Here is a 13996-nt window from a genome sequence, read left to right on the forward strand (position 1 = left end):
AAAAAAAAAAAAAAAAAAAAAAAATATATATATATATATATATATATATATATATATATATTGAAAAGGAATGTTTAATGTCTTCGCTGTTAGTACTAGATTAGCAAATCTGGAGCTGAGTCCCCTAGAGGAGATGCCTCTAGCCACAAATTTTTCTTCAACCGATCTGTACATAATGCAGTTGATACGAAACCAGTGACCTTATGACCACAAACAACCCAAACGTCTTCTCAACTTCCTCAGGGACCCCAGGATGAATGACTCCTCCCTGAGCATCCCAGAGCTCAGGAGGGGATAGTGGAAGGTATCATTTTTGGCTGGAGAGAGGAGGTATGAGATACAGACCCTGGGCCAAGGGTTGGGGGTCATGTTCTCCTCTTTCTCTTCAGCCCCTGCCTAGAGTAAAAGTTTGCCTGGAGAATGAATGATGAAGTGAGTGAATGGACCCCATCACCTCCCCTGGGGCCCCACTCCCCTGTTTCCCCTGCCAGCCCCGCTCCCAGCACTGACTGTCCTGAGGCTGAGCCAAGGCTGGACCATGGGGCAAGTCCTTCAGGGTCCCCTGCTCTGCTGCCATTGACGATAAAGGGAGAAGTCAGAAGTGAGAATCATCTTTTTCAGAGAAGCCAAACCAATTGGTTTATTAATTTATTGAAGCAACTAGCTCACAGGATTACCGTGGTTGGCAAATCCAGATCTTCAGTGTGGACCAGGGGCCTGGAGAATGTACAGAACACAAGGCAGGTGAAGTCCAAATTTTTGCTCGGTCCAGGAGGCCAGTGTTTTTATTCTCTCCAAGCCTTCAACTGATTGGATGAGGAGGTCCACCCACATTAAGGAGTTGATCTACTTAATGAAAATTCACCAATTTTAGTATTCACTTCATCCAAAAACAACCATAAATTAACAGATCCATACATTTAACCATCACAAGCAGAGAGTACAATGTTCAAAGAGCCCCTCTCCCTACCAATAGTTTCCCTGTCTAATGTCTTATCTTAGCGTAATGCATTTGTTATGATTAATGAACCAATTTTGAAATAACTTTATTAGCTAAAGTCCATACTTTATTCAGACTCTTTATTTCTTTTTTTTTTAATATTTGTTGATTGATCTTTATTTATTTTTTTATTTATATGTGGTGCTGAGACTCGAACCCAGTGCCGCACGCATGCCTGGCAAGTGTGCTACCGCTGAGCCATAACCCCAGCCCAGACTCCTTATTTCCTACCTTTTGTTGTTGTTGTTGTTTCAGGATACCATCAGGGCACCTCCTTACCTGTACTAATCAGTTGTTAGCCCAATGTGGGTTCTTGGATCCAGAGTCGTACAAACATATAATGAATCCAGAAAGAATTTAGGCTCTGGAATCCAGGACCTCAGGATTTCCAGATTCTGCCCTGACAGTTACATTGGGAAGCAAAATACAATTCTATTATTAAGTAGTGTCCCCAGATGCAGCCAAAGTCTCTTAAGTCCTCTGGGCTCAACCCATCAGCCACACAGCAGGGGCCAGGGATGAGTCCCTGTCGATTCATGTGACTCAGCCCAGGCCTTGGGCTCTGATCAGTTAGAGTAACGTTCCCTCTTCTCAGGGGCCATCAGTGAAGAGGCAGCAGCAGGTGGACAGACAGCAGGGCCAGCGCAGTCCCTCTTCTCTACCTTTCTTTCTCTCTCTCTCCTTCCTCCCTTCCTCCTTCCTTCCCCTCTATCCCCTCTCTCTTTCTCAACAGGATCTTACTCTGTTGCCCAGGCTGACTCTAAACCCCTGGGCTTCAACCATCCTCCTGCCTCAGCCTCCTACTAGGTACACACCTCCCCACCTGGCTACCATCTTTCACAGCTCTCAATTCCTACTGTGTTGCTGGAACTCAGCTTCTTGGATCCAGAATTATAGAAACGAACTCTGCATCTGGAAAGCATGAAAGCCCAGAGAAGGTTTTATTGAGGAACTTCTGCTTGAGCAAGAAAGGAGAAAGCACGTGAGGAACAGAAATCCCAGGCTGACTCCAACCAAGAACAAGGGAAGAGTTTTTCAGACGTCGACAGGGCAGCAGGGTCCAGGTCTCATGATGTCATCGCATGTAGAGGAGACACACCATCTTGAGCCTCCACCTCAGGGAGTGCGTTTTACTGTGCTAAATCGTGGAGCTGACCTCCCTGCCTCCCATGTCCTTCTGTATTACCTCGCTCCCGTGGCCTTGGAAACTGGTGGACTTTTTAACTCTTACTTTTCTAGTAGGACAGTTAGCTCCATAAGACTTAGAGCTAGCTCACCTGTCTTATTTTCCTAAGATGAGGTAAGCCTATAAGGCAGGGTGTGGCCCCTCACAGAGCAGTGAGGAAGGGAAAATGGGGAACCTACTGAGTTCTACCACAGACTCGCAGCTGCAAGTGCTGTGCACTGTCTTAGATACTAGAGGTTTAACCCGGAATAAGAGAGAAGCTCAGAAGTTTTATAGTAGTAATAGGACATAGTAATAGACACTACCCCTGGATTAGTGCCACTGATGTTTTTGATCCTAGGATATGGGACAAGATAATGGCAAATGTATGGCAAGCTGAAGTGAGACAGGGGTATACATGACCACTACATTTTTTTCCTATTGTGACAGCCATTCAGCAAAGTTTAGGGGGCCCTACAACAGACCCTAGTCATATAATGATGGCCCTGAGGGAAGACAAGACTCTGAGAGACAGACAAGGGGAAAAAGGGGTGTGTGTGAAAATCTACTTCAAAGCAAGCAACCACAACAGGTGCAGGAGGGAGAGAGAGATGGGAAGTGGTACTGCTAGCCTGCAGGGTGCAAGAAGAGGTGACTGCAAGTGGCACAAGTATGCCTTCTACTGACAGGCAAAGATTATATCTTCCCTGAGTCAATGGCAACTGCCTCCTTATGAGGCAATGACAAAGCCAGCAGGACTATGACAGTTTGGAAATGACCAGGCCACTGGACAGGCCCAAGCCATGGTCTCCCAGAAACCTATTCCAAGAGGCCAGAGATCCTTTTGAAGATCTATGTAAGATAAGAGATGAGAAGTGGGGTGAGGGAGTACAAGACTTCCCAGACAGCAAGGCCCCCACACTTGATGTCCACATGCATTGGGGTACCCTGAAGGAGTTAAAGAAAGCAGTAAAAGAGGATGGGCCCTGGGTGCCGTTCACAGAGCAAATGCTCAAATCACTCAGCCTTGAACTTAATTGCCCTCAAACTCGAAAGACCTAGCCAGAGTGGGTCTTGAGCCCACAATATTTTTGAAGTGGAAGGCATTCTTCTATGATGAATGTGAACAGCAGGGGGATCGTAACACACCACAAAAAAAGCTGAGTGCTTTCAGGGAGAGGGAATCTACAGTTCCCCTGTGGTACAAGCCACAGGCCCCCAAATTATTTTGGTCAGGCACAACTCTGTGCTTTGAGAGCCTGGAGAAAACTGCCAGCTGGGAAGTACAGTTTCTAGACAGGGCCTATGGCAGAAAGCCACTGAGGACTTGCCACAGTTTATTGACAGAGTCAACAAGGCGGTAGAAGGGAAGGTGTCTCATGAAGGAGCCAGGGAGGTCCTAGACAAGGAGTTGGTCTGGGGGGGGATTAACAAGGAATATAGAGCAGAGGTGGTGCCAGTATGAAATGGCATGCTTGATGACTGGATTTTGGCCACCCAGGATATAGGGACACAAGCAGCTCAAGCCTTTCTGCTGGCCTTAATCATGGCCGTTGCATAAAAGCAGGACTAAGAAGGCTTGCAGACGGCTAATCAGAGACTGCAAAAAATGTGCACCTTTTCTCCCCACTGGCCCTTTACAACCTGCTGGAGTGAATCCCTGAGGGTTAAAATTTAATGCTTTATGGCAAATGGCTGTCACTCATTATGCACCTTTTGGAAATTCAAAATATATTCATGTAATTGTTGACATCTATTCAGGTTGTGTAATGGCCACAGCCTCCACAGGAGAAACCATAAAAAGGCCATTTCCCATCTACTTAAATGTTTTGGAATTATGGATGTTCCCATGTTTATTAAAACTGACAATGGGCCAGCCTGTACTAGCAAGACATTTCAAGCAGTTTGCAATGATTGGCATATACAGCACTTAACTGGGATCCCCTACAACCCTTAGACTCAAGGCATCACAGAAAGAACACAAAAGGAATTAAAGACCATCTACAAAACAAAGGGGGAAACTATACCAAGTCCCCTCACAATGACTTGAAAAAAAAAACTATTTACTTTAAATTTTCTTTCAATTTCAGAATTTTCTACAGAAACAGCAGCCCATAAGCATTGGGCCCCCCCCCCCCTCACAGGGTCCTCCCATCTACCTGTGGTCTCATGGAATGATCCCATAACAAGTGCATGGGATGGTCCAGGCCTCTCCTAACCATGGGTGGAGGGTTTGCATATGTTAACAGGAATCTCACCCCATCTGGGTGCCTACCAGAAAGTCAAGCCCTGGACCCCCAGAACCACCAACCAAGAAGATGAAAGACCTAACCCTGGAGGAAAAACCTCACAAGCAAACAGAGCTCACATAAAGTAACCTGGGGTGATATTAAAGGTCTTGTTGACCAAGCCAGATTAGCCCCTTCATCTGCTGGCAACCCCATCCCTGGGCCTATGGGTGGTCCTATTGTGTGCGGCACTCATTGCTAACAGTGAAGCCTCCCATCAGGTAAATTGGGCTTTAGTCACTATGCCACCACCTTCAGCGGTGGCCAATTGGGAAGGAGCCCTTCCTAAGCTCTTTTCATATAATTCCAACCTTATTGATCCTGAGTTATCCATCCAAGAGGTGACCGTACCCTGGAACACCAGCATTTCCATGCCTACTCTACCCATTTGTTTCTCTGTAGTAGATAATGAAACCCATAATCCAGACAGTCCCTTCTGTTTTGCTCTTGCCAATGAAACTATTGTCTATAAATATAATAGATCATATGTTGGGCTGTCTCTCACTGACCTTAGAGTTATAGTTAATGCTACCTATAGCATTAAATGCAAGAAACCCTTGCTGCCAACATACCCAACAACAGTTTTTGGAAAGCCCCCTCAGATAATGATAGCATCCCATAATGATAGCATCAATGTGTCATAGCCATACCTTATTTCCTTGATAAGAGGAATTTCTCTGGGCAAGAACAGCATCTATGTGCCTGGATGGGGGCAGCTCCCTGGAATGTAACTGATGGGCCCAAAACCCATATGGGCTACTGTAGTAACTGCTACATGGGACAAGCCGTTACCAACCAGTATGCAAGAAATCAATATGGTATGATGGATGTCACGCAATATTGCTGGCCACTAGACCCATCAAATGGGCAGCTGCCGGCTGAATGGATGGGTTGATATTGAAACAAGGCCCTAACCATGGATTTATCTTTGTCCCAAATTACACCCATATCCACCATGCACAAGCTTGTGTTATGCCACCCTTTGCTATGCTAATAATCAATGATACCTGGGGCTGGGGTTGTGGCTCAGTGGTAGAGTGCTAACCTAGCAAGTGTGAGGCCCTGGGTTCGATCCTCAGAACCACATAAAAATAAAGAAGTGACATGAGATATTGTGTCCAACTACAACTAAAATAAATAAAAAATATTTTAAAAAATCAATGATACTGATGACATAGATATCACTCATATTGCACAAGAGATCCCTTGTTCAATCAATACATCCTGCTGGCTCACAAATTTTCGAACTTTTGATATGAAAGCTAAGAATATATTTATCCTCAGAGTGCCCCCAGCAATCTGGCTTCCAGTGAACCTGTCTAGAGAGTGGAGGAGTCCAGGGGACATGGAGATGAAGAGTCTTCTGAATGAGATCCTACACTGGACAAGGCATGCAATTAGCCTCATCATCACTGGAATTATTGCCCTGGTGACTGCCACTGCTGCCACATCCCCCGTCGCTGCTTCATTCACTCAGAGTATCCATATGGCTCAGACTGTGAACAATGTGTCTACTGCCATGGTTGAAGCCTTTGGCGTTCAAAATGACTTAAATAAACTGTCCCAACAATTGTCAAAATCAATGAGACTAAGGTGTCTTTTTTTTTTTTTTAGAGAATTTTTTCATATTTGTTTTTTAGTTATCGGCGGACACATCTTTCTATGTGGTGCTGAGGATCGAACCCAGGCCGCACGCATGCCAGGCGAGTGCGCTACCCCTTGAGCCACATCCCCAGCCCAGGTGTCTGTCTTAACAGCCTCTTCTTCCAGGGATTAACTGAACATTAATAGCCAAATTAACTCATCCTTATAATGTTATTACCTCATAACAAATTAACTCATCCTTATAATGTTATTACCCTGGCCCTACTGTTTATGATAGTGATAATTTTTTCTTATATTGTGAGACAGTTATTTAACTATGTAAAGGTCACCAAACAAAAAACTGCAATGCTGGCTGAAGTCCTTGCAGCACAGTCAGAGGGGGGAAATATGGGGACAGGTGCATGGAGTACTGCATACATGGCATATGTTAAGGGAGCCTAAGTGGCAAACCACTCCCCTGGTGCTAGGCGTGTGAACGGCAAACTGCTTACCCTGTAGGCAGAGCCCTGTGTGTGAGGCCACGTGTTGCAGTCTCAGCGCTTTCTCCAAGGTCAGCTCCTCGATTGGTCGCTACAAGGACAGCTGGCCAGAAATTACATTGGTGGCTGCCTATAATCTGCTTAGCTACTGACTGAGTATATATATACATGGTAACTGTGCAATAAAATCAGACCTGCTTCCTGCTTGGTCTCTCAAGATCTTGATTCATAACTCCGCAGCTACACTCTCCTCTACCCTGTTCTGTGGACCTCCTCGCTGGACAAGAGAGAGCCCACGCACGAGTCCACAGGTGGTGCTGTTGCTTAGCTTTGAGGTTTCTGGTAGCAACAAAAAGCAGCATCCAGCTGAAGCAGAGAGCAGGATTTCACAGCCCACGAGCAGAACAAAAGTTTACTCAGCCTGGACTGACTGCGACCCCTTCTGGCTCTGGGCCCATTCTGCACATGCGGCAGTAAAAATTTTTTTCCTGGAAAGTTACAAGGAAAGTTAAAGGGAAGCTGATGTTGAAGAAAACAAGAAGCACATTAAGGACTCATCATTCATCCACACGGAAAATTCTTCACTATCTCTTTGCAAAGTAATGAGCTACAGCAGCTGCTTGGCAAAGCCTGTGTCTCACCAGCGACCCGCGCAGACGAGATGAAATGTGTTTAAAAGAGATGGCTGCAACATGAAGCTAAGAAAATGGCGAAAAAGCATAGGACACAGAAGTAATTTTCATACCGAGGGCGGGACTGCTCTGTGAACTTAAAGGTCAACTTCCATGCTGGAAAGAGTGCTGGGAAAAAAGTGTGCACCTGGAGTCTCTTTATTTTTATAGAAAGACATACAAAGGAGGTTTGATAGAATGTTCTTCACCAAATAAGGCAGGGGATGAGGTTTGAAGGGTGTAGTCTTTCTTTGTGATGTCTTGTGGTCAGCAGATTGATTGACATCTTGGCAAGACCAACCAACTCAGGTGCTGTGTGGGATCACAGGCAGAGCTAAAGGGAAGGTGCACTTGCATTGTGCAGCCCAAAATGCCAAGCCCATCCCCTCATATGGCTACTATGTGCATAGTTCACACACACAGCCCATGGGTGACTCGTGACACGTGTGGGATGTTTTACTATTGCATTTGATTATAACCTCCTTATGGAGGGAGCACAGAGGATCACAGAACAGGGAAGGGGCCTTAGAGACCATCAGTCTGGACAGGATGCTAGCTCCTACTGCTTCTTCCCCATGAAGGAGCACACAAGGACAGAGGTTAATGACTTCCTGAGATCCTATACCTGGCTAGAGAGCATCTGTTGGTTATGTTGTTGGCTTTCTTTTCCCCACTCTTTACTTTTTAATGCATTACAATTCCATACCACTGAGGCAGTGCAGTTCTACAAATGCAGTGGCCAGCTCATTTTACTCCCCCACCCAGGTTGTTACGGCAATCTGGAGGCAGTTCATTCTATTTAAATGGGTTTTACTTGTCTCATCCCCAACCCAGAGACCCTGACCCAGAGCTTCACTCGAATTCCAGCCTTAACACTGACGCTGGCCTGTGTCCTCAGCAGGAACATTTTATGCTGGGATTTGACAGCCCTTGATTATGTTCAGGGCGCTGTCTTCACTCCCGCTGCAGATCCCATGGAAAGAAACAGCCTCAGGGGTGGGAATCAGAATCCCTGGACTTAACTCTGAAATCCTCTTCTGAGAGGAAAAAAAAAAAAAAAAGTGGGCTTGGAGATTTATTACCTTGCTCTGCTCCTCTATTTTCATTTCTGTAAAATGGAAATTTTAAGCAACTGGTTTCAAAAATATGCGAGGCCCCTTCTGAGTGTTTTGCAAGGATTAATTCATGCAGTGTTCACAACGAAGTGGTTGCCATTATCATTCCCATTTTATAGAGGTACAATGAAGCTAAGCAAGTGGCCCAAGTTCACGCAGTTGCCGGGGTCTTGGCTGTGGGCACCAGAAGCTTGGGATTTTTGTTGTTTTGTTTTGTTTTTTGGTGCTGGGAATTGAGCACAGAGGTGTTCTCTCATTGAGCTACATCCTCAGCCCTTTGATGGAGACTATATCTTCATATATATATTAGTTATAGGTGAACACAATACCTTTATTTTATTTTTATGTGGTACTGAGGATCGAAGCCAGTGCCTCATGCATGCTAGGCAAGCACTCTGCCACTGAGCCACAACCCCAGCCCTGGACATGATATCTTTATTATTTATTCTTTTTTTATGTGGTGCTGAGGTTTGAACCCAGTGCCTCACACTTGCAAGGCTCTACCATTGAGATACAGCCCCAACCACCTTTTGATTTTTCTATTCTGAAACAGGGTCTCACCAAATTCCTGAAGCTGGCCTTGAACTTGGCGATCCTCCTGGTCTCAGCCTCCAAGTCACTGGGATTACAGGAGTGTGCTCCCGCAGAAGCTTGGCTCTTAATTCCCAGACCGGATCCCTCCTGTATGAGGGTGCCTTGCATTTGGGAAGCCTTTGTTCTCCCCACTGGGATTTCAGCTCTTGGGGCTGGGACCTCTTCTGAAGCATGGAGGTATTTAATGAACATTGTGAACGGAAGGGATGAATGGATATCTTAGGAGAGCCATGGCCCATCTGACTGCCTGAAAGACCTTAAAGGACTGTGCTTCGGGAACTGTATTCGAGGTCAGGGTTTCTAGTCCCAGTAAACAGGATCCTTGAACGAAGCGGGACCATTTATTTAGTCGAGGATGGCGCAAAACCCACTCCGGGCGGGGCACGGGCGTCCCCTGGCGGCAGCGCTCTGCTAAGTCCGCAAGAGACAGAAACGTTGACTGGGGGCGGGGCGAGTGGAATTGGTGACCCACTGGCAGGTGATGGCGGGTGCGATAATGTACAGTTGTCAGAAAACCGATGTGGGACGCTGAGTACCATTGCCAGTGGCTTCCAAACTTATCTGACCATGATGCCCAGTAAGACATCATTTCACATGAATGCAGTTTCCCAAAATACCACCATGATGCTTCTCATTCTATTCTGCTCCTATTTTTAAACATTGTTCTGAATCCTTTGATTCCCAGGCTCTGTAACAGATGCCCACCTACGCCTTTTTTTGTTTTCAGCTCACAAAGATTGTGATGGAGGAAGTGTTAGCATCCAGGTGTTCTCTCTCTACATTGCTACATCTTAGACTCGGCATTGCCATCTCTGAGCCCAGATAAGGAATCTGGGCTCAGAGAAGTGAAGACACTTGTCCAAGGCCACACAGTTCAAATATGACAGTGCCAGTACCCCCACCCCCACCCCACAACTGCACCCTAGGAGAAAAATCACTAATTGCTCCTAATTTCATTGTTATCAAGGAGAAGTTTAATACAATCCTTTATCTATTATTCCAATAAGATTGACCTGAATTGACCTGCTGTTTTCTTATACTATTTTGTTTTGTTTTGTTTTAGACAGAGTCTCAATATATTGCCCAAGCTGATCTCAAACTCATGGGCTCAAGTGATTCTCCCACTTCTGTCTACCAAGTAGGTGGGACTTCAGGCTTGCACCATTCTCCCCTTCTCTTACACTGTTTAGTGGAAACTAATGATGTTCTTGAGCCTGGGCTTAAAAATGCCAATCTTCATATGTACAAAATAATCTGAGATGGAGATTAGGAGTCTGTGTTGAGGGATGGGGATGAGACTTGGTAGTAGATCCCTTGCCTGAGATGCATGAGACTGAGTTTGGTTCCCAACACCAGAAAAAAGAAAGAAAAGTCTGGTTGATGGTGTGGTAGTCTATTCTAGATTGTGCAAACAAACCATTTCACTTAAATTTATATAAAGCATCAGGAAAACATCTGCACAGAAAGGACAAGGACTTGTGAACAATGGGCAAGGTCTTCCCGGGTCCAAGTCCACAGGAGAGGGGGAACCTGAGAGGTAAGCATGAAGACGCTTTGTCCTGAGGGCCTTGGCTGCAAACTTGAATTCAGGCCTTGACATTTGTGTTTGCTTCTGCCAATTAGGGATGCTTCAAACCAAATTCAAGCCAGGAGGGTCCATCTGAGAAGCCAAGGTGGAAATCCACAGGAAGGTTGATCAATGGTTATGGCATCTCATGAAGTTATTTTTTCTTCTTTTTATTTTTTTTTAAACTTGCTCTGCTCAGCACCAAAACGTGAAGAATAAAGAAGAAAAAGCCCCCCAAAATGATGATCACCATTTTAAACTACAATGGTGTATCAGTTTCCTAGGGCTGCCATAAGAAGCTACCACACTTGGTTGCTTAAAGAAACAGTAATCTATTCTTTCAGTTCTGGAGACTGGAAGTGTGAAATCAAGGAGATGGCACAGGCCTTTCCTCTAAGGCTCTAGGGCAGAGTCCTTTCTTTCCTTTATCAACTTCTGGTGGCTCCAGAAGTTCTTTGGTTTGTGACACGGCTCCAAATTTGGCTTAGCCTTCACATGGCTCTCTCCTGTCTCTCTTCCATGTTCCTTAGAGGACATCTGTCATTGAATTTAGAGACCGAATCTGTCTTTTTCCAAATAAAGTCAGGTTCACAGGTTCTGGGGGTTAGGGTGCTGCATATCTTTTGGAGGGCCACCTTTCAACCTACTGAAGACCTCAGACTGAACAAGCAATTCCCAAAGGAACTGAAAGTGGGGTCTGGAGAAATTTGCACACCCACATACAATAGAATATCAGTTAGCCTTAGGAAGGAAGGAAATTCTGGCACATGTTACAACATGTAACATACGTTATGCTAAGCAAAACAAGCCAATCACAAAGGGAGAGAGGTCAGGTTCTACTTACCTGAGGTATTTAGAGCAGTCTAATTCAGAGACAGAAAGTGGGAGGCTGGTCATCTGGGGCAGAAGGAAGGGAAACGGGTAGTTATTGCTTAATGGGTACAGAGTTTCAATTTTGCCAGATGAAAAAGAGCTCTGGAGATTGGTCATGCAAAAATGTGAATAATAATATGAATCGTACTTAACAATATTGAACCATACACTTAAAAATGGTTAAGAGGATCAATTTTATATGTATTTTACCACACGTAAAATTTTAAATACCATAAAAGGAAATATTTTTACCATCCCAGAACTAACTGTGCACTGTGGTCTGGCCAATTCCTCCGCCACTGAACTGTGAGCTCCATGACAGGAACCACATCTGTACAGTTCACTCCTCTAGGCTGTGTCTACACCATGCCTGGCACGTAGAGAGGGTGCCCAATAAGTACACACTGGATTTTCCTTTTCTTAGCTAGTATTCCCACATCTGCTCAGTTAGGGTGCCCAAGTCAAAATCTTTGGCCCATTAATGAGTCGTCTTATGGGTAAAACACATTGTTACCCACATTCAACATCCATTCCCTACCCTCTCCAATTTACCTGCAGTAGAGACACTAGATACATACATGCATTCTCAGCCTCCCTTGTAGCTAGGATATCCAAGTGCCATAACTCTAAATAATAAGATGAGAGGCAGAAGCTGCTAGAATCCCCTAGGAAAGATTTGACTTCCTGCCTTGAATTCACGTACAATGCCTGCAGTTGTGGCCTCTAGGTTTTGACCAAAGGCCAAGAAAATCAGAGACCTGAGCCTGTGAGCAGTGCCAGCAGCTCCCCACTGCAGACTTGAGAAAAATTAACTTCTGTTCTATGCAACCCATGGTCAGAACTGTCACTTGCAGCCAAAAGCATTTGGAACTGATACAATTGGCCAAGTGACTTGATGTAATGGTCTCCCCAACAGGATGAATGAAAAATATGACATGTTCACCACTGTGTGCCCACCTGTGCCCTCCCTACCAGCACTTGGCAGATGGAACTGCACAGATGGACTGAGTGATTGTCTCTTCATCCAAAAGTTAACTAACCATACCTTGGGTTCACTGATAATGCACATTAAGTACCTAAAACAGTGCTTGGCACATAGTAAGCCTTCAACAAATACAGGGGAATGTCTCCACCAAGATCTGTAGTAATCTCAAACCCAGGCACAGGGGCCACACAGGAAGCTGGATCCACAGTGACTCATTCCTGGCAGTACACCTCGTGATCCTCCAGAAGGTGAAAGATGGGTGGGTGGGCAGTCAGCCAGAGGTCACCCCTGACTCACTGCAGTGGCCCAGTTTTCTGTTGTTCTTTCTTTTCTTTTTTTTTTTTTTTTTGGTGCTGGGGATTGAACTCAGGGCCTTGGCATGCAAGGCAAGCACTCTACCAACTGAGCTACATCCCCAGCCCCTTGTGTTGTTATTTTTTGACATGCATGACAAAGGTCATGGGGGCCTGGCACCTGTGGCTAGCTTTTCTTCTGCTGTTAATGTTAACAATTAAATGGTCTGAATCTAAAAGTGGCTCTTTTATTTTTACCACTTGAGTTTGTCACTTTTCTGCCAAGTGTATGCACATGACAACGAACAAAGTCTGTAATCTTTATTACTGTCTGTGCTGAGAGTCCCACTCCCCGACTTCTCCAAAGACGAAACACACAGGTCAGAGAAAACTCCACTTTTATTTCTGCTCACAATCTCCCAAAGGATCACACCCCCTCACCTAGATGCAGCCCCTCCCCACAAACCTTCACAAAACACTTGATTTTTCTCCCAGAGCTAAATGATCCCCCAGTCACTAACTATAGCCATCCCCCTTCCTCCCCATTGGCCTGCAGATCTGCCTGCTCTGTGTATGTGGCTCCCTCCAGGAAATGACTCCCAAGGACACTTGGCTTGCTTTTTCACCTATATTACATGGGTCCCCTTCCCCGCCCCCCACTTGGGTTTTATTTGCACAGTCTCCCTACATGTCTTCCTGGCCTCACAAGCCTGCTCTGTCTTGTAGTCAGTCCACCCCACCAAGGGCACCTGCAAGAAGCCACTAATTCGAAATTTGAGAGAGCAGGGCTCCTGGCTCCCACTGCTCTGAGCTCCCTGTGGGCTCTGGCTCCTCACTGTAGTGGTGGGTGTCAGTGTTGACTAAGGCTAAACATTCCCATGAGGGGCACAAAATCCAGAATAGGCAAGAGGAGACAAGGACAAAAGCAGGTGTGGGTGGGGGCAGAATAAGGATAGAGGCCAAGGGATGCAGGAGGACCCCTCCTCCCACCTCAGCCCCAGGACAAAAATGGACCTGAGCTGATGAGCAGCCCCTAGAACCCAAAGGCCTAGCCCCTAGCTGCTGCGGATCCTCTGGCTGCGGGCCTTATACACCTCGATGAGCAAGTCCTTGACGTACTGGATTTCCCGCTCCACCGACTCAGCCCTCTCCCTCAGCTCCCGGTTCCTCGCCTCCAGCCCCTGGCACTCGCCTTCCAGGGCCTCGCCCTCTGCCCGCTTCCTCTGGCGGTACCTCAGAGCTGCTGACTTGTTCTGGTCTCTCTTCTTCTGCTTGCGGTCCCCTCGGGCGGTAGCAGGATTTGGATAGGGAGTTGGGCGAGAGGACTGAGGAGGAGGAGGAGGAGGAGGAGGAGGAGGAGG

General features: G+C 46.0%; 1 protein-coding gene across 1 annotated transcript in view; it reads right to left on the reverse strand.

Moving 5' to 3' along the window:
- Positions 1–13016: 13016 nt before the first annotated feature.
- Positions 13017–13996, reverse strand: part of Atf5 (activating transcription factor 5) — a 4631-nt gene continuing 3651 nt past the window's right edge. Inside the window, exon 4 of the mRNA XM_048791219.1 lies at positions 13017–13990. Within this exon, the coding sequence (XP_048647176.1) occupies positions 13691–13990 (300 nt within the window). The 3' untranslated portion in view covers positions 13017–13690. The remainder of the gene's footprint in view (positions 13991–13996) is intronic.

The sequence above is a fragment of the Marmota marmota genome, unplaced genomic scaffold (genome assembly GCF_001458135.2).
Source record: "Marmota marmota marmota unplaced genomic scaffold, marMar, whole genome shotgun sequence".
Taxonomy (NCBI): domain Eukaryota; kingdom Metazoa; phylum Chordata; class Mammalia; order Rodentia; family Sciuridae; genus Marmota; species Marmota marmota.